Source organism: Pectinophora gossypiella, chromosome 4 (genome assembly GCF_024362695.1).
Source record: "Pectinophora gossypiella chromosome 4, ilPecGoss1.1, whole genome shotgun sequence".
NCBI classification, from domain to species: domain Eukaryota; kingdom Metazoa; phylum Arthropoda; class Insecta; order Lepidoptera; family Gelechiidae; genus Pectinophora; species Pectinophora gossypiella.
In genome coordinates, this window is record NC_065407.1 from 7,213,972 (window position 1) to 7,235,251 (window position 21,280).

Sequence of the window (21,280 nt, forward strand, 5' to 3'; positions counted from 1 at the left end):
GAGAAACCAAATGGAAATCCATAGTCTTTGCTTACCCCGCTGGCAAATAGGCGTGAGTTTATATATTTATGTAATAAGCATCTAATTATACCATCATAATTATCGTATAACAGTTCCTTCATGCTTGAACAACCCACGTTCACATCATGTTACATTTACCTTGGAACGTTATTTTGCCCGAAAATTAATGAATTTACATTAACCTACATTGAGACACCTCTACCTGCGTATTATAATCAATGGAGCGTAAACATCATATCGGATTACCTTCAAGCTCACATCCCCAACCCCTACTGTCTTCATTCACCCTCATAATAGTATAGAACATTAAGGAATTCTTCCTTATTGCCTTTAGATAACTTGTTTAACGTTTTGATTGGTAGTGACCTACATAATACTCATGCTCGTAATGCTTATGCAGGTAGACAACTCAACTAAAAGTACATTAAACCACGTGTATTTCCCGCTGAGGTAAGCAGGAAATTCCACTTACTACAATCATAGAGTACGATCGGCTGCTTGTTGTGACGATATGTCACACCCTAGACATTCCATACAGAAAAATATTCTCACAGTGTGTCGCCTAATGCGTATGTACCCACTGACATATACCTCTATATATGCATATACAAAAATTGTGAGATAGGGCATGAAGGAAACGATCATTCTTTCTTTACCTTTGTTTATTTTACACGTTTAATTTTTTTTACGTTTTCTCTTACTTAAGCAACCGTCCGCCATTTACCTGTCATTCCGCAATTCTCTCCTCTTTCTCGCTCACTCTTCGCTCTCTCTTTCACACACTATTGCGTTACGTTTCATTCATCCTACCATTCCTACACTCGGCCATCCTGCTCTCAGTTTGTCCTCAGACTGACACATTCTGGTATTACATTTACTTAGTAAAAGGAACTAATTGAAAGTTACACCATTGTAAACAAAACATTTATTACTAAAGTTTCTAGTTTCTTTCTCCTTTTTTGTACTCTCTTCTCTTATGTTTTATCTGCTTATTCATAATTAAGCATGGCAAATCCCTTACTTTAGCTGTACACCGCCATTATATTCAATAGTGTATCATTTTACTAATCTGTGGTTAACGGTGCTGGTGACACGATTATTATCTCCTGTTAATTATATTATTTAAGTTTTTATTGTGAACACTGTTTGTGGACCATAATAAAAAAAGTATGTGCGAGCGAGAAAGAGATTTCGCCTCCTTACTCCTTACAACCATTTAAGAAAGTAAGACCCCAGAGGGGGTGAATTCGGGGCCGGGGACGAACTGGTGCGGGCGGAGAATTACCGTTTTGTACGTAGTAATTTCTTTATTCTAATTCATCGTGAAAGTCGAGTACGGCTATATTAGAATACATGGAGCTATATTTTATGGTCTTCTTCTTCTATCGTGTGGGTTGTGAGGTGGATTACCAACCTCATCAACCCTGGTGTCAGGGTTACTATTGAGCCGCCAAAGGCCCTGACATGACTCATGTAACGACTACGTACTTACATCAGTAAGTAGTAACCGGGACCAATGGCTTAACGTGCCTTCCGAAGCACGGATCGTCTTACTTTCAGACAATCAGGTGATCAGCCTGTAATGTCCTAACCAAACTAGGGATCACAAAGTGATTTTTGTGATATGTCCCCACCGGGATTCAAACCCAGCACCTCCGGATCGTGAGCCCAACGCTCAACCACTGGACCACGGAGGCTATTTATGGTATATACTAATATTATGTTTCACAGCTTCATTCTTTGCGATTTATTATTAACGTGTTGTAGTAGTGTTTCTACGCATCAGTCTTGCACGGTATTCAGAGACTTTATTTTATTATTTTTGTAGGGTAGACGAAAAAATACCAGTCGCATACTACCTACCGGCCGCCACACTACCGGTATTGGTACCGACCGAGCTTCATTCCGTGTTTCCGTGCTCAAGTCTTCGCACGTGTTGTTTCGTATTGAAAAATACTTAGTGAATATATTTTTTTTATAGCTCAAGTTTGCTTATTTTCCATTCTATCAACGATGGGAAAGAAGAGAAAACATGCAGATAGTGATGAAGATTATATTAGGCGAAAAATACGACGGTTGGAAGAAAAATTGATAAACAAAGCAAAACGTAACCGCGTTATTTACTCCTCAGACGACGATTTAAGCAGTAAGTACCCATAAATATTAAATAGTCTGCTATGATTTTGACCAGTGAATCACTCTTTAGCGATGTGAGTTTCCGATTTAAAGGTTATCTCTGTCGTGACAGTTAATAAAAAGCGTTGTGGGCCTCCGCCTTAGAGGTTGTTCCCTTCGTAAACAAAAAACATTAACATGACCGCGTGTCCACCACAGGTCAGTCTTCAGATTCGCCGCCGCCAATGGAGGCAGAGTGCGAATCGCCGTTACCAGTGATTGTGCACGCGCCTGCGTCTCCTCCGTCCCAGCCGGAGTCGCCGCCGCCGCCAGACTCGCCGCCGCCGCCGCCGCCGTCACCGCTCCTGCCGCCGCCGAAGCCGCCGTTACCACCTCCGACAGCATCGATAATAGCAGATCATAATGCGACCGCAGAAACAATCGTTGCAGAAGAACTCGAAGGAGATATTTTACAACTTCTCGGTGACGCACCTAGATGTGAAACTGCTCTGGGGCCACCAATTCACAAAGATGTAGCGAGTAGATGGCAAGAGATACTCGTTAAAGGTCTGCTTAAAGACACTAAAGAAAAATTGCTGGAAGAATATCTGGTTCCTAGCAACTGCAATTTGTTAATAGCACCTAACCTCAACCCTGAGGCAAAGGCAGCCCTTTCCGATCCGTTGGTGAAAAGAGACACTTTTCTAATGCAAAAACAAAAACAAATTGGCATAGCCCTGTCCGCCTTGGCTTCGGCTACATCTCTGATTCTCTCCAACGAAACATCCAAGCAAAAGTTACTCAAACCGATTAGTGACGCTTGCCGCATCTTATGCGACAATCATTTTATGGAGACAAAATCCCGAAGAAATATGGTTATCTCTTCAACCAACATGCAACTTAAGGACACTTTAATGGAATCGGTCAGAGATCAATCTTGGTTATTTGGCGAAAATATATCTGAAAAAGTAAAAGCTGCAAAATCAATACAAAGATCCGGGGACGATTTGAAAAATCAACCGAAACAAACTCCTAAAAATAGCAGAGGTCGTTTAAACTTCAAGCCCCAGCACCGCAAAGTAGACCACAAGCCAGCGAGCAGCAGCGACAGCGGCCGCGGCCGCCCGCACCAGGCAGCGGCGCGGGGCTCAGCGCGCGGCGCGCATCACCGGCCCGGCCAGCGCTCGCCGCCACCGCGTCGCTCTTACCACAAGTAAACTGTGAGGTAGGTTTCGCTGGCAGACTTCAGCACTTTAAACGTAATTGGTCTGATATAACTACAGACCCTACAATATTATCATGGATACGAGGCTACAAAATACCCTTTACAAGTATACCAAACTGTACTGATAGCCCTAATTGTTTACCGAAAAACCATCAAGAACATACCGATTTTATGGATTCTATAAATAAGTTATTAGAAGCTAATGCTATATCTCGATGTGAACCTGTACCAGGACAATTTATTTCAAAAGTATTTCTAGTACCTAAGCCAAATGGTGAAAAAAGATTTATATTAAATTTAAAGTCCCTAAATAAATTCATTGAAACCAAACATTTTAAAATGGAGGACTATCGCACTGCCTCTAAATTAGTAAACAAAAATTATCACATGTCGTCAATAGATTTAAAGGATGCATATTTTTTGGTTGCGATAGATAAATCACATAGGAAATATTTACGATTTCAATATAATAGTATTTTGTATGAATTTAATTGTTTACCATTCGGTTTATGCACTGCACCGTATGTTTTTACAAAGTTACTAAAACCCGTGGCCCAATGCTTACGTTTACAACGTTTTATGTCGGTTATTTATTTAGACGATATTCTTTGTATAGGTAAAACATTTTCAGAATGTAAGACTAATGTCTGTGAAACTATACAATTATTAGAAAGCTTGGGATTTGTTATAAACACTAAGAAGAGTTGCTTGGTTCCCAATACTAAATGCAAATTTTTAGGTTTCGTCTTTAATACTAAAGATATGACTCTTACTTTGCCAATAGAAAAGAAAACAAAAATTAAGGAACGTATAGTTTATTTTCTGACAGATATACACAGATGTAAATTACGAAACTTCGCAAGACTTCTTGGCTTGCTTATTTCCGCTTGCCCCGCAATTAAATATTCGTACCTTTACACAAAAGAATTTGAAAGTTATAAATATCGATGCTTAATTAAAAATCCTTCCTATGAACAAATTATTTCTTTACCTGAATGGCTAAAAGCTGATTTGTTTTGGTGGTTAGACCACATTGATTCGGGTTATACACCGCTAGGTTCTAATAGTTACCATCTAGAAATATTTACTGACGCATCTCAATCTGGCTGGGGAGCTTTCAGCAATGGTGAAGAATGCTTTGGACATTGGAAAAGTGATGAGTCAGATTTGCATATAAATGAACTGGAACTGAAAGCAGCTTTTCTAGGTCTCAAATGTTTCGCAAAAGAATTATATAACGTATCAATTTTATTACGTATTGATAACGTCACTGCAATTTCATGTCTTAATAGAATGGGTAGTATTCAGTACAGGCACTTGAATAAAATTACTAGATCATTCTGGGAATGGTGTGAACAGCGTAGAATAACTGTCTTCGCGTCATATATAAACACAAAAGATAACAGTAACGCTGATCTTTTATCTCGCAAACGATTTCAAGATACCGAATGGGAATTAAACGACAATGCGTTTAAAGAAATAGTTGATCGATTAGGTTGTCCTCAGATAGATTTGTTTGCTAGTAGATGCAATGCCAAGTGTCCTGTTTATGTAACTTGGAAAATGGATCCTGAAGCAAAAGCAATAGATGCGTTCACTATATCGTGGCAAGGCATTTATTTCTACGCGTTTCCACCATTCGCTCTACTTACTAAGTTACTTCAAAAGATTATTGATGATAAGGCAGAAGGTATTGTTGTGGCACCATATTGGCCTACCCAGCCCTGGTATCCGTTGTTTCAAAAATTGATGATTTCCGTTGCCGTAGTTTTTGAACCTAACATTGACCTATTGAAATCTCCTTTCAGGAACACACACCAGCTCCACAAAACCCTAAAATTGGTTGCCGCGAAGCTTTCCGGCAAACATTATTAAAGAAATCTTTAGCTCCTCAGACTATAGAAATCATGTAAGCATCGTTAACTGAGTCAACTTATAGTCAATATGATGGATGTGTTAGAGAATGGATACAGTACTGTAATAGCAAAAATTTTGATTATACAAATGTATCAATTAACGATATACTGGATTTTTTGACAATTGTTTACAACAAAGGAGCTAGATACGGGACAATCAATTCGTTTAAATCTGCCTTATCATTGTTATTCGGATATAAATTAGATGATGAAAGAGTTCGAAGATTTATGAAAGGAGTTTCTAAACTGAGGCCTCCAAATCCTAGATACAATGCCACTTGGGATCCTGCTGTAGTTCTAAATTACTTAGCACAACATTGGCCAAATGAAAACCTCAGTTTAGAAAAACTTTCAAAAAAGACATTGACATTATTGGCTTTAGTGACTGCGCACCGTGTGCAAACATTTTCACTCGTCAAATTACCTAACGTTATCCAACAGACTAATTCTGTATCTATAAAAATTCCTGATCTTATAAAAACATCAAAGTTAAACGCTTCACAACCACTATTGAGATTACCATACTTTAATTTACGCCCAGAAATATGCCCCGCTCGATGTCTAGTTTCCTATATAAATAAAACCCAATCATTACGAAAAGATCATGAATATTTATTTATAAGTTATAAAAAACCGTTTTCCAAAGTCACAAAACAAACACTTAGTCGTTGGATCAAAGATACGCTAGCTCGCAGTGGAATAGATACATCAATTTTCAGTGGACACAGCACACGGCACGCAGCCACATCTGCAGCCGGTCGGCTCGGCGTCAGCATTGACTTGATTAGAAAGACAGCAGGGTGGACTGAATCTTCTTCCGTCTTCGCTAAATTTTATAATAATAGAGATTTAGTGTCGGACCCAAATCAATTTGCCAACACCATACTCTCTATAAATTAAACACATGTCAGTTAAAACTAAATTGTTGATTACTTACCTGTGTAATTAAAGAAAATAAAATTATGTATACAAACTTGATTGTCTTTGCTTACCGTATTTCACATTAATTCCAAATGCTCTAAACATCCTACAACACGTTAATAATAAATCGCAAAGAATGAAGCTGTGAAACATAATTGACAATCAAACGAACTTGCAAAGTGAAGTTCGATGATAATTATGTGAACAGCTTCATTCGAAGCGATTTACATACTCCCTCCCAACAGTTTTAGAACTACGTTGATCGAGATCAACCCCACCCTAAAAATGTGAAATACTTCTTTGAACTGAATGAAGCTCGGTCGGTACCAATACCGGTAGTGTGGCGGCCGGTAGGTAGTATGCGACTGGTATTTTTTCGTCTACCCTACAAAAATAATAAAATAAAGTCTCTGAATACCGTGCAAGACTGATGCGTAGAAACACTACTACAACACGTTAATAATAAATCGCTTCGAATGAAGCTGTTCACATAATTATCATCGAACTTCACTTTGCAAGTTCGTTTGATTGTCAATTATGGTTACCGTTATTAAACGATGTAATTGTATCGATTTTACAGTACAAAGTGCTACTGAATATTGCCTGTAAGCGCGAATGTTTGTAGGCTCGCGTGTGTATTCAAACGGGAGAAATAGTCAAATAATAGTCAAATAATTAAATGTCACAAAAGTCAATGTAAAGAGATGCTGTAATCGCGGATGCCATACAAACTTCGAAACACTGATCATTAAAATCTACACATAGTTGCAAGAAATCGATTAAATGTGCACACACAGCTCTTTGCCGACAGTTTCAAAGGTTATTACATTACATTATCTCAAACTAGGTCGAAACAAATGTACTTTTGTAAGGCGCGGTATTAATTGAGTAGGTGTTTGATTAAAATATTAGAATGTCATTTGACTAATTCGGTTGTCCGAGCGAACGAGGGAATCGAGTGGTGGGGATGTGAATTCGTAAGGCAACGATTCGTGGCGGTCAGTTGGTAACGGGCCGTCATTGAGAGTGGTCGTCTACCTTTGAAGTGCAGTTGCAATAATCATTACTACTATATATCTAGTTGGAGAATTGTAAAAGGTGTGGTGATAGAAGATTAAAAGTGTGTGCTCATCAAAGGGAGTTTTATTATACTTCAGAAGTGGTAAGTCCTTCCCTACATTTTCATTTTGCATGAACGTACATCTTACAAGAGATTAGTATTCAAGAATTTTGAGCGAAAGAAAATGTGAAAACCATTACAAACCATTTTAGTCGATTTAAATTATGTGCGGGAATTTGTGATTTTACGTGGTTAATCATCAAGTGCAAAAAAAAAAGTATTATCGTACCGTGCTGTACATATTACATAACGATACCAAAAGTTACGAACAAAGAAAATATATTTTGAAGTGATAGATAACCGTTACTGGTTTGAATTATGTGGCAAAGGTTATGAATCTTATTTTTATTTTCCTATTTATCATAAAACATAACTGACGTACCTCTTCAGGAATGCAGGCTTGATGAGGTTATGTTTTACTTTTAACTAATTAACTGGTTGATATTATAATATCTTATTATCAACGATTTCACATTTTTAACACTTAACAAACTGTTAGACTTCAATGTGTGGCTAGATGGCAGTAATCATTATATACTTACAATCTACCCACTTGCCTACGGGGCTTACATAATAGTATAAGTTACATACGTAGTTCAGTAGTTCTGTGATATTGGGAATTAACATAATAATGTATAAAATGATATGTTTAATAAGTATTGATAAAAAAAAAAAAGAAAATTAAGATAGCTCGTGTAATTCCCTTATTATAACTTTCCATGTAGTACTGTGGGCTTTCGATAAAAATAAAGAAAAAAAAAATGACTGAATTTATTTAATAGGACAAATCTAAACACTGTGTTTTTACGTGCGAGTTTCAGATAATGCCCAGTGACAAAGAAAGCACGCATCGGCGCCTAGCAACGCCTACTCCTGGGACGTCGGCGTCGCGCCGTGAGGAGACGGACAGGCGCAGCCGCAGTCGCAGCCGCCGTGATGTCCAGAGTCGGAGCAGTCACGGCGAGCGGGATCGCGGCCGCAGCCACAGCTACCGAGATCGGGAGAAGGAATTGAAGCTGCAGCAAGAGCGGGTTCGTAGGCTTGAGATAGAACTTGATAGGGAAAGAAGCATGCGACAGTCGCGTCAGCGCTCGCGCCGGACCTCGCCACGACAATCCCGGCAGCGCTCCCGCAACTCTGTGCGGCCGCGTGCTCGTGTGTCGGATTCACCTAGAGATACTTCCGCGCGTCGTAGTTCTTATCGACACGATGATAACATTCCGAGACGAGAACCTTACAGCTTGGGACGGTCACGATCTCGATCACGTAAAGACACACGACATGACACGCGAGCTACGCCGCCGCAACGCGCTCGTACCCCTTCTTTCACAGCCGGTGATGTAGCTGATATTATAAATTCATTAAGGCAGTCCAAGCCTCAGTCGTCGCCAGCGCACTCTGCCGTTTTAAATACTAATCAAACAAATACCAAAAACATTTTGCCGGACTTTGATCCTTCATCAAAGAATCAAAGAGTGGATGTATGGCTTAAGAAGGTAAACGAGAGTGCTGCTGTTTACGGCTGGGACGAAAGGACCACGGTATACTTTGCCATGCAAAAACTCCAGGGACTGGCCAAGGTCTGGTACGAGGGGTTAAATTCTATATTATTCAGCTGGGCTGAATGGCAAACAAAATTAATTAACGCTTTCCCTTGTGAACAGAACTATGGCCAGGCCCTGGAAGATATGTTAAAGAGGAAAAGTAGATATAATGAACCCGTTGAATTGTACTATTATGAGAAGCTAGCTCTAGTGAACCGATGTGACATCGACGGCAAGCGGGCAGTAGACTGCATCATTCATGGCTTAAGCGATAAAACTATTAAGACAGGCGCGTTGGCTTTGAGGTGTACGAATCCCGAACAACTGTTACAATTTCTTATGAGCAATAAGGAAACTCATTCTTTTATGGACCGCAATATGGGTCAGAGAAACAAAATTAATGAAAATCAAAGTAATAATTCAAATAGTCGTCCGCCACTGAACAAGACTGAAAAATCTCAATTCACTTCCTCGTGTTTCAATTGCAAGGAACGTGGTCACCCTTTCTTTAAGTGTCCTAAACCTCTTATTAAATGCACTCAGTGCGACAGATTTGGTCACACTGCCGACAAATGCAATTTCATAGGATCTCAGAACAACAAAGGAGGTCCACCTTCAAAAACGATGTGCATAACCACATCTACCCCTAATTCCAAATTTATCAAGGATGTTTTTCTAAACAACGCACCATTGAAGGGTTTTATAGACTTCGGCAGTGAAGTCTCGTTGATAGCCAAGTCGATCCTTCCCGTGTTAGGCGTGGAGCATAACAATACCACGACTGTCTTGAAGGGCTTTGGGAACGAATTAGTTCACACATTGGGTTCAGTAACGACTAAACTAACGATAGATGATGTATCTGCTTTGGTGACCTGCCAAGTAGTTGATGACAAGTTCCTGGACTTGCCCCTTTTAGTGGGTCAGTCTTTTACTGAACAGCCGCACGTAACTGTTTATAAGACGGCGGATGAACTGAAGTTCATTGATTCGGGAAATGGAATGCTATATCCTCTGGTTGAAGAAAATGATCAAAGTCCTGTCAAAATCATGGCCTCCGCTGATGCCCAAGTATGTGGCCCAGCTATGATTAGGTGTTATACGGACTCGTGTACCGACGGTAGTATATTGTTGGACAGTAAGGTGATTGGCAAACCAACTCATCCATACATGATTTATGGTGGCATCTATCAGGTCAAGGATTGTTCAGTGAATGTATGTATTGGGCCGATATCTTCTGATTGTAAAATCTTCTCACATGACGTTTTGGCCCGAGGTCTAAAAGTTCAAGTAGTTAATCGTATAATCTCACATAATGAAGAGGGGTTTCAGCAGCACAATAAGGTTGACTTGAGTAAAATCCGAATCGGTAGTAGCGTTACTGAGGAGCAGAAGCGGAAGTTGACTGATTTACTAGAACGGTTTAGTCATTGTTTCGCGTCAAATTTACAACAGTTAGGATGCACTACTGCCGCTGAAATGAATATAGATTTGAGTAGCAATAAACCGGTGGTTTATAGGCCGTATCGATTGTCTCACAAGGAGAGGGAACGCGTAAGGGAGATGGTTGATGAAATGATCGAAGCCGACATTATAAGGGAATCTGTTTCAGAGTATGCGAGCCCAGTCATATTAGTGCGCAAAAAGGATGGAAACCTTAGGATGTGCATCGACTACCGCATGCTCAACTCAATAACAGTGAAGGAACGCTATCCCATGCCTGTTATTGAGGATGAGATAGCACGACTATCCGGGCAGGCCTATTTCATCACATTAGATTTGGCATCTGGTTATTACCAGGTACCAATATCGGAACGATCTAAGCCACTGACAGCGTTTGTTACGCCAGACGGACAGTACGAATTTAATCGTATGCCGTTTGGCCTAGCAAACGCGCCGGCGATCTTTCAAAGAATGATGAACAAGGTTCTGGGGTCGGCTCGGTACACTAAAGCAACAGCGTATATAGACGACGTGCTAATATATGGCAGAAATGTAGAGGAATGCCTAGACAGGCTTGCAGACGTCCTAGGACTATTAGAAAAAGCGAATTTAACACTTAACCTTTCCAAGTGCGACTTCCTGAAAGATAGCATAGACTATCTGGGTTACGAAGTAAGCGCTTCAGGCATTCGACCTGGCGATAAGAAAGTCCAATGTGTTCTGGATTTTCCTCGGCCCCTGAATGTGCACTCAGTACGGCAGTTCTTAGGACTAGTTGGGTACTTTCGTAAATTCATACGGGATTTTGCTAGATTATCAAACCCACTAAGTAAATTATTAAAAAAGAACGCAACCTGGATCTGGGATGCCGAGCAAGAAGAATCATTCAGGGAACTGAAGGGCAGGCTTGTTGACAGGCCTATTTTGGCAATATACGACCCTAATGCCGAAACGGAACTACACACCGATGCCAGTAAGTTAGGCATCGGTGGTATCCTGATGCAACGCTCCAGAAATGATGAGAGTTTTAAACCAGTGGCATACTACAGCCGACAAACGTCTCCAGAAGAGAAAAACTTTCATGCCTATGAGTTGGAGACGTTGGCTGTGGTATGCTCGCTGAAGAAGTTCAGGATTTATCTGTTAGGACAAAATTTTAAGATTGTGACCGACTGTAGCGCACTACGTTCGACATTTTCCAAGCGCGATATCATTCCACGCATAGCCCGATGGTGGCTCTTGCTACAGGAGTTTCATTGCTCTGTGGAATATCGCCCCGGAACAAAAATGTGTCACGTCGATGCGTTGTCACGAAATCCTGTGGCTGATGCTAACACGACTAACGATGATAATGAGGCGAATGACCACTACCCTGCTGTCATGTCGATTAGTAACGAAGATTGGTTACAGACATTGCAGTTGGGTGACCCAGAACTATGTCGAATACGCGATGTGCTTAATTCAGATCTAGACGCAGAAGGGCTCAAACATATTAAGGACAACTACCTCATCAAAGATAACAGGCTTTATAAATATCTAGATGGTGACAAAATGAACATTCGTTGGGTCGTCCCTAAGGGAGCTAGGTGGCAACTGTGTCAGAAAAATCACGATGCTATTGGACATTTCGGGGTAGAGAAAACCTTGGAACGTATCAAGAAGGCGTACTGGTTCCCAAAAATGTCTAGGTTTATAAAAAAATATGTTGAGGCGTGTATGGAGTGCGCGTATTCGAAGAAATCCTCCACCTCGAAAGAGGGTCATTTGCACACAATTGAGAAGAAGGACATCCCGTTTCATACGGTCCACATCGACCATCTCGGACCATTCGTCAGATCAAAGAAGGGTAATTCCTATCTCCTAGTTTTAGTGGATTCTTTCACTAAGTTTACGTTTGCTAAGCCAGTCCGAAACACTAAAACCATAAACGTCATACGGGTTTTAGATGACATCTTCTATACGTTTCGCACTCCTGACAGGATTGTTAGTGACCGTGGTGCGTGTTTTACCTCCCATGCCTTTAAGAGATTCTGTCTCGACAAGGGCATAAAGCACGTGTTAAATGCTGTTGCCAGTCCCCGCTCGAATGGTCAGGTTGAGCGCTATAATCGAACTATATTAAGTTCATTAACTGCGCTCAATCTGAACCGAGACGAGAGGGACTGGGACGAGAACACCGGGAAGATTCAATGGGGGTTAAATAATACTCGACAGAAAACCACCGGTAGGACCCCTTCGGAAATTATGTTTGGTACTAGTATGGATGCAGAAATAGACCCCCGACTTAATGAAATACGTGAAGAAACTCGCGAAACTGATGATTTGACTTCTATTCGACAACAGGTTAAAGAAAGGATTGACTCGGAACAAGTGAAACAAAAGGAAGCTTACGATAAAAACAGACGTCCTGCTAAGAATTATAAGGTAGGTGATCTTGTGAGAATCACAAAAACATGCTTTAATAACGACGGTAAGAGTAAAAAGCTCCTTCCACAATATATAGGTCCCTACCGTGTTGTGGCTGTTATCGGTAACGACCGATATAGGGTTACAGCAATTCCTGGCTTAACTAGTTCAAGAAATAAACGAAAAACCACTGTCGCTGCCGACAGAATGTTACCATGGGTTCACTTAGCTGCTTTAGAGGTTAATAGTGATGATGACTCTGTCGATGTAGATATTGAATCCGCAAACGAAGACGAAGAGACATAACATCGCTTAGTTCTAAAATGTGTTTCTTTGTTTTCTTTTCTTTTAGCGATTATTATACAAGTTATTCAATTGTCGATTAATCAAGAAGAATTTTGGTTATGTATTTAGATGTAAGTGATTAGATCTTATTAGAAATGTCTGAAAGTTAATGAATAAGTTTATTTACCTCCTCTTATACTGTTTCTCATCCGTGGCATCTTTTATATGAATTCGATGAAGGCCTTGCTTAATTAAGTCGACAAATGTATATATATATGGAGTAATGATGATGATTATAAAATTTTGCGAGAAATGAATGGTTCGCAATTTTGATTGTCTGTGAGAAATGAAGGGTTCACATGACAATCAATTTTAAGTTAGATATGACCTTGCGATAAATGAATGACTCGTTTTGGTCAGGTAGAGATGTGAGAAAAGAAGGGTTCACATATTATGTTCTTGCGAGAAATGAAGGGTTCGTGAGAATATAAACTTCATTGATTACGAAAAGTTATTAGTGTTAAAGATGAAGATAATGTTATTACAAGAATATCCCATTAGAGAAGATGTCATAACGGACTATGTACATGTTAAGGTGATAATTATATACGTATGCTTATTAATAAGAATTAAGGTTGTTGTTAAGTTTCCTAATAGATTTATACTACATATATTTTATTTTATATCTACCTAACTGCGTCACGAATCGTTCACCGAATGTAAGGCACGAGACCTGTGTATGAGGACATACACCAGGTCAGGATGGACGAATGTAAGGCGCGGTATTAATTGAGTAGGTGTTTGATTAAAATATTAGAATGTCATTTGACTAATTCGGTTGTCCGAGCGAACGAGGGAATCGAGTGGTGGGGATGTGAATTCGTAAGGCAACGATTCGTGGCGGTCAGTTGGTAACGGGCCGTCATTGAGAGTGGTCGTCTACCTTTGAAGTGCAGTTGCAATAATCATTACTACTATATATCTAGTTGGAGAATTGTAAAAGGTGTGGTGATAGAAGATTAAAAGTGTGTGCTCATCAAAGGGAGTTTTATTATACTTTGTACATTGCCTTTCTACCCCGAAAGGGCTTACAGGTGTGAGTTGTGCCTATTTTTTTCACTTTTCGCGGATAACTGCCTTTGAATAAGGTGACCACACTTCCATTTACACTTGTTAAACTTGTTGCTTATTGTCCTAAGTATCTGACAATAACAAATACCAACATTTAACGATTCTCGCTTAATTACTCCTACTCCACAGCCCATTTGGTTTGCGTGTTAACCCTTTTCCATTGAGTATTTGGCGATTGTTGTAACGATTGCCTGAATGTTTACAGATTATTTTGGTTTAACGGTAACCGGGATTTGTTGTGCAGCGGTAGCCCAGTTGGTAGAACCCTTGCCTTTCACTTTGAGGTCGCAGGTTCGAATCCAGCTCAGGCGTAAACCAATGATTGTCGAATTTGTTTTCGAATTCATGTTTAGGTCATAAATGATTATCACGTGCTCAGCAGTGAAGGAAAACATCGTAAGGAAACCCACACTCCTGAGAAGTGCATTTTCCGAGGTATGTGACCTAACCTGTAGTGGGCTGGTTTTCCCTTGCGGGTTGTAAGGTCAGACAGGCAGTTGCTCTTCGCATCTTCAGGTTAGGTAAGCGGACCCTGTAAACAACGGGATAATACTAAGGAGATGATGGTAACCGGAGGTGGTGCAGCGGTAATCGCGCTCGGTCTGCGATTGTTGAAGTTAAGCAACTTTCGCAAAGGCCGGTCATAGGATGGGTGACCACAAAGAGCTCGAGCTCCTTCGTGCTTCGGAAGGCACGTTAAGCCGTTGGACCCGGCTGAATTAGCAGTCGTTAATAACCATCAATCCGCACTGGGCCCGCGTGATGGTTTAAGGCCCGATCTCCCTATCCATCCATAGGGAAGGCCCGTGCCCTAGCAGTGGGGACGTTAATGGGCTGATGATGTGATGTGTGATGGTAACCGGGATTTGTTATATCCAAAGACAGACACAGATACAACTAACGCCTGTACGTGTTACCTCATAAGGCCGAGATTACCAGACATAAAGGAGGTACACGATCTGAAGGATATTTTTGTATAGTGTCCTAGGTGTAAAAACAATAGGGTTTGGATTTTGGCACCTGTCACGTTGGTCTTATAGAAAGTTCGGTGAGGTGTACTCACACCTATACGCACAATTAAGTAACCACTTAGTTCGACTTGCGATGTATGTACAGTCATGTTATTTGTTTCATAAATGTTATCCTAGGTCTACCCCTTCCTCTCTTCCCTTCAAAAGTTTTTTTTTTTTGAAGGTGCAGGTCGTGTCGTATCGGGAGATGAAGGTTTTGGCGGGAAGAAGAGAGGAATGGCGGTTACTCCACCGACAAGAGCGCACCTCTTAAATAGAGAGAGAGAGAGACAGTTCAATTTGTCAAAAAAGTTAATGTGACATGGTACCAAAGTGTATACATATTAATGCTCGTGACTGTACCTCAAACTAACCTATGTAGTCGAGAGCTTATGTTACTCTTATTTTTTCTGTTAGACGTAATTATCACAAATGCTCCATGGTACATTACCAATAGCAGATTACACAAAGAGCTGGGAATTCGAACAGTATAATGAAGAGTTAAAAAATGTAAGCTGCTCCTACAAAAACAAAATAACAGCCCATCCTTATATTCTGGCCAGGCCGCTCATGGATGAGCGAGCACACACAACTAAGACTAAGAAGGAGGCTGCCGCAGCGTCTAGCCAACTAAGGCCCAAAATAGGAAGCGACACTGGTCGCTTACCTAAAATGATACCTATACACCACAAGAAGTGCTTATTATCCAAATGTGATGATAGATTTCGCGCAAAAGGGAATAACAAAAAATGTTATTTACTCTTATTTTTCTGTTAGACGTAACAAATACAGGAAAGTGTAGGAACGTGTACATGTTAAATGTAAACATACGTTAATGCACTTTAATAAAAAAATATTTGTTTCTTCTATTGAGGGACTTTTTACAGCCTCTGCGGTCCAGTGGTTGAGCGGTGAGCTCATGATCCGGAGGTTCCGGGTTCGAATCCCGATGGGACATATCACTTTGAGAGCCCTTGTTTGGTTACGACGTAGTCGTTACTAGAGCCATGTCAGGGGCATTTCGTCAATCAGGATGGTAATTCACCTCATAACCGACACAATAAAAGAAGAATAAAAAATTGTAACATTAGAATAATAAAGATCATAAAATGTGCTTCGCGAATGTTACATACGCATAGAAACTTAAACAGCTTAATAAGAACTCATACACAAGGCCTCTAAAGAAAATGTATTCAAGAATATCTTCACCGAATTAAAATTGAGAACAATATAAAAGTATTTCTGCTCGAGTATTATTTCTACACAAACTGAAGAAAATACTTGAAGAAAGTTATGATAAAGTAGCGGAGTGTTGGTTCAGAAATAACTACACAATCATCTTGTCAAAATCAGGTGGTTGAAATGAAACTTTAATATTTATTCGTAGAAAATTATTATTGTACGTAACGTACTTAGTTTTAGACATTATTTCCAGATAAAGTTTTGGTTGTGTTATTAAACAAGTTTAATATTGCACACATACCTACTTACAGAATTCTTGCATTTAATTTTATTCGATTTTTGTAACTTTAAATAACATTTCTTTTTGAACTTCTAATAAATACAACAAATATAATTCACGGTGTCCTATAAGTACGTACTTATCAAACAGTTAGATTAGGGTTAAAAAGCCATATTAAAGCAATTAATCTAAAAAGCAGTATTGCGATTTGACATGTCAATATACTTTTTAGATGAATTGATTCAATATGGCCATTTAGTTAGTCTTTCAGAAGACAACTTGCTGGTATTGGTATTGGAATCCTAAGATGGTTATGCTGAAAACCATTGCTACACGTCACCAGTAAGTACGCTCTGCACGACAACCGCGCCGAGCGCGACGCGAATAATATTCGAATTATAAGCATTCGACCTTTAGCCGTTTGAAGTCTATCTACGTAGGAAGCATTCGTATCGTTTATTGGTCGAAGTGCTCGATATAATTCTCATGCAGACCCGGCTGCTCATCGTACATTATAAAGTAGGTATCTACCTACTTTCTTATTTGAGAGGGCATAATCCTTATGACTTCCAATCTTCCTAAATTAAGGACTTAGTCGGGATATATTCGGAATGAATATCAGCTTAAAGCTTAGAAGCTTTCTTATCACTGGTATACTAGAGTATACCAGTGATAAGAATGGAATTATATTAGGAGTTATTATACCTACATTACCCTACATCGAAGTGACTTTTAAATGACTTTATAATTTCCTTCCATTGTAATCTACAAAGAATGTGTCGTGAACCAAAGTTGCTAATTATAAAGCAAAAACTTGCGATTTTACGAACTAAGTTACTATGTTAAAGTTATTAAAAAACTTGTTTACATAACAGATGTTATCGTAGTATACACGCGATTGGCTTATAAAACGCTAAAGTCTTAAATCTATTAAAACTTTTACAATTTAACGTGGAAATAAATTGATTTTGATAATATCACCCCTTATGTCTAAGCCTATGATGAGGTATAGATTTGTGTTCTATTTTTACGTTTATTGAACCTTTTGGAAACCAAAGAAAACCACAGATGCCAAATCCCACAGATTCAAGGACAAGACAGACATGTGACTTGCATTTTTTAAATTCAAAATATTTATTTGTTGGTCTACGATTCTTGATTAGTGACAATGCGGTGTAAAATGAAAGACACTTACCCAACCAACCTATTGTAATTCTTGCTTGATAACCCCAAGAAACACAAACTTCGTCAAGTTATTCCAGTCATAACATAAGCTCACGGCTATAATATTTCCAATTGGGCTAGTCAAAGGTACATCTATCGCAAGATGAACTGTGTACAGTCATGAGCAATATAATGTACCCACTTTAGGACCCTGTCGCACTAACATATTTAACATTTAGTGAGACTTACAGTTCAATTTGTCAAAAAAGTTAATGTGACATGGCACCAAAGTGTATAATATTATTAATGCTCGTGACCGTACCTACGCTTTACCGAGAAAAACGAAGTACGAGACAAAACGTTTTTAGATAACACCTGCTAAATCATTTCGAGACTCAAATCCTATTCTTTCAAGATCCTCCCAACCAAAGGCAAAATGATAAAGAACATCCACTTGATTTCATATCCCGGCTCAAATTAATGAATTATTCAAAATTTTGCCAATATTTTCATGAATAAGTAATTATTATGACAGGCTTTTCTGCAAAGAATAACAATTATAATTTATACTATTCAGCGTTCTAGTTACATGAATTAAATAAAGTCAGTGAAAAGAAAAATACAATTAAGTACCTACTTACTAATTGTAAGTTTAAAATAAATTTAAGTTTGTGTATGTTTTGAGTCTAGTGTTTTTGTATTGGTAAATTTCCACCATAAGGTGGGAGTCCTTTTCATAATAAATTAATTATTTCTTTTTTAAATGTATTTTAGTCTTGTAAGTAACTGAGAAGCTTTTAACAGTAAGTCAAGAACATTTTCTAGTGGTTAAGACAAAGTTCTATTGCGTTCCGTCCGATACAACTTTGTGAAAGTCAATCCTATCATCTCAAATTGCTACCACAAGATTCCATCGTTTTCAACCCGACTCGAAGTTACAAAAGAGCTATTAGAAATAATGGAACCTTTTCACAATAATGTTAAGTTCCTAGTTCATCACTAACATAGAACATTGTCTCAATTACCTAGTAAGCTGTAGGGAATAATGATACTTAAGATTGTTCTAGGAATTTTGCTGCGACATGGTTCCGTAGCAATTCTAATTCCACTTCTATTGAGTAAGATATCACAATACCATTACAATATGACAACACGTAATCTATTCTAAGATTGTTCAAGGTGATAAGTCCTTTATGGCTTTTGTTTTAGGGTGGGACTTGGCTGTCCCTTGATTTGGGTACAAGGATTCGAAATACAGATTATATTTTGTACCTCAATTTCACAGGTCACTCGTAATGTTAATAATAACAATATTGCCTGGTTTTGAATGGAACTTACGATTTTAATCAAAAGATTAAACCATATTTGTCATATTATAAAAGTTAAAATTCCGTTACCTTTTCTATAAATAATATTATTATTATAAATATGTGATGTAGTTGTATTTTAATAAATAAGAATGCCAATGTTGCTTGATTAATGAAAAGTTAGATTCTATAGAAGTAAAGAATTTATTATTAAATAAAATTAGTAAATATAGTATTAATAATAATTTATATTCAGAAAAGAAGAAAACATTTGTATTGGTTTTAGTCTTGTAGCAATTTAGTAACTAAAATTTCGTAATTTATTTTTGACCTAGTAAAACTACCCAATTAAAAGTGAATCGTTTATTCAAATTACATTAAAATTAACATCAGTAATCTCCTATAAGGGTAAATGGGACCGAAAATACTTTTATAATTATATGAGTCTCCTTCTTAGAATTATGCTACTAATAATGGCTCTTATGACTTTTGGCTCTGAGTAGCATCTGTCTAATTTAAAGCGCCACTCAACACTATTCAGAACTACTATATAGTCCTCCTTATCGTGTCCGATAACGGCGACCTTAGACATGTCTATTATGTGTTATGTGGCTGGCGAAACCGAACTTCGCTTTAAACACACGATCACATCGAGTTTAGTAAAGCTGTCCGTCACTGTTGTACAGTCATGAGCAATATCATGTACCCACTTTAAAACCCTGTCGCACTATCATATTTGACATTTAATGAGTCTTGCGGTTTAATTTGTCAAAAAAGTTAATGTGACATGGTTTCAAAGTGTATACATATTAGTACTCGTGACCGTACGTGTAGGTGTGAGAGGGCTTGGGATGAGTCTTCCTTATGTGACGCTTCTCATCCAGGGCTACTAGTCGAGCTTCTTCGAAACTTTCTGCGCCTTTTCGGACTGTAGATCGCCATTCCGGCCTCATCTTTGCAAGTTCCTCCCAACAATCGGTGGATATGTCACAGGCAGTCAAGTTACGCTTGAGCACGTCCTTGTAGCGAACTACTAACCTGACCTCTTCACAGGAAAAACCCGTTGTACGAAACGTGTATTGAATAATATTCCGCTCTAACTTTATATTCTATTAAAATTCTTAATCCTACATACATGTTCTGGGTCTCGACTCCTCTCGTAACTTGTACAAATTGGCATATAGCCCAGCCCGGGTTGGTGGTTCCGAATGTACTAGACGTGTTCTGTGCTTTGCGAAATGTTATATAAATTTCAGAGTTCCTTCTGTTGGAAAATACTGCGCCTTGAAAAATTTGAAAAATTTCCTGTAAATAAAAATAGATCCTAAAAGTAAGTGGGTCAGTCTCAAGAGGAAGGCCTAGCCGAACACAGCGTATAGTAATCAAATAACAGAATGCTTTAAAAAAACGCCAGATTGTTTTACTCAAAGTGACAATGGAATTAGCTGAAGTGGTGTTTTCAGGATACGTTAGAAGCAAGTGAAGATCAACTTACTTAATAGGAAGTAAGCGTAATCTTATGTTTGAATTAGTATATGAGTATTATGCTCATCCTATTCGACAAAGTTGGTATGTATAACTCACTAGGTGTCATATAATATAATAATAATATAATAAAAAAATATAATTATAGTCTCAAGACCATCTCAAGACTCCAACGCTAACGTTGTTACAGTTCCTCTTGTCGCGTCTCTCCATTACTACTGGTTGAAGATCAGCTTAGGAATGTGTGCCTGTCACTGGCCGTACGGAAGAACTTTTCTACCGTCGCCACTTTCGTCGTTTTGATGTTATCTAACTAGGTTATTCTCAGTACAGTACGAACCAACACTCACTGTACTACTCTTTGAACAGAGCACGCTCCAGAAAATATATTTTTTTATTTTAATATTAACACTTTCACTGTGTATGAACCACATATGAGGCAATTCATTTGAACACATACATACGTGGATGACCCATATGTGGGTCACATTTTTCTTGCCATAGTGTTTCTATTACATAAAATCCAACGTGTTTATCGAAATATTATATTGCACGTGAGGAATTGATACATTTCTAACTTTCAGTTATATAGTGAACGTGATAAATTGAGTGGCGTCCGCCACACACAATACTATTACAAAAACATCAGACTCAATAACTTAAACAAATCGTCAAAATAACAAACAATGATGATTCAGTATTTATCTGTTTTTTATAAGAACGTCTAT

At 38.7% G+C, this 21,280-nt stretch overlaps 2 protein-coding genes across 3 annotated transcripts in view; one reads left to right on the forward strand and one right to left on the reverse strand.

Moving 5' to 3' along the window:
- LOC126366313 (T-lymphocyte activation antigen CD86-like) overlaps window positions 1–21,280 on the reverse strand; it is a 149,360-nt gene that overhangs the window by 119,452 nt on the left and 8,628 nt on the right. The gene's annotated exons all lie outside the window — the stretch shown is intronic.
- LOC126366425 (H/ACA ribonucleoprotein complex non-core subunit NAF1-like) lies at window positions 2,035–3,353 on the forward strand. The gene is made up of 2 exons (XM_050009534.1): window positions 2,035–2,167; window positions 2,356–3,353. The coding sequence occupies exons 1-2, from the start codon at window positions 2,035–2,037 to the stop codon at window positions 3,351–3,353; spliced, it is 1,131 nt and encodes a 376-aa protein (XP_049865491.1).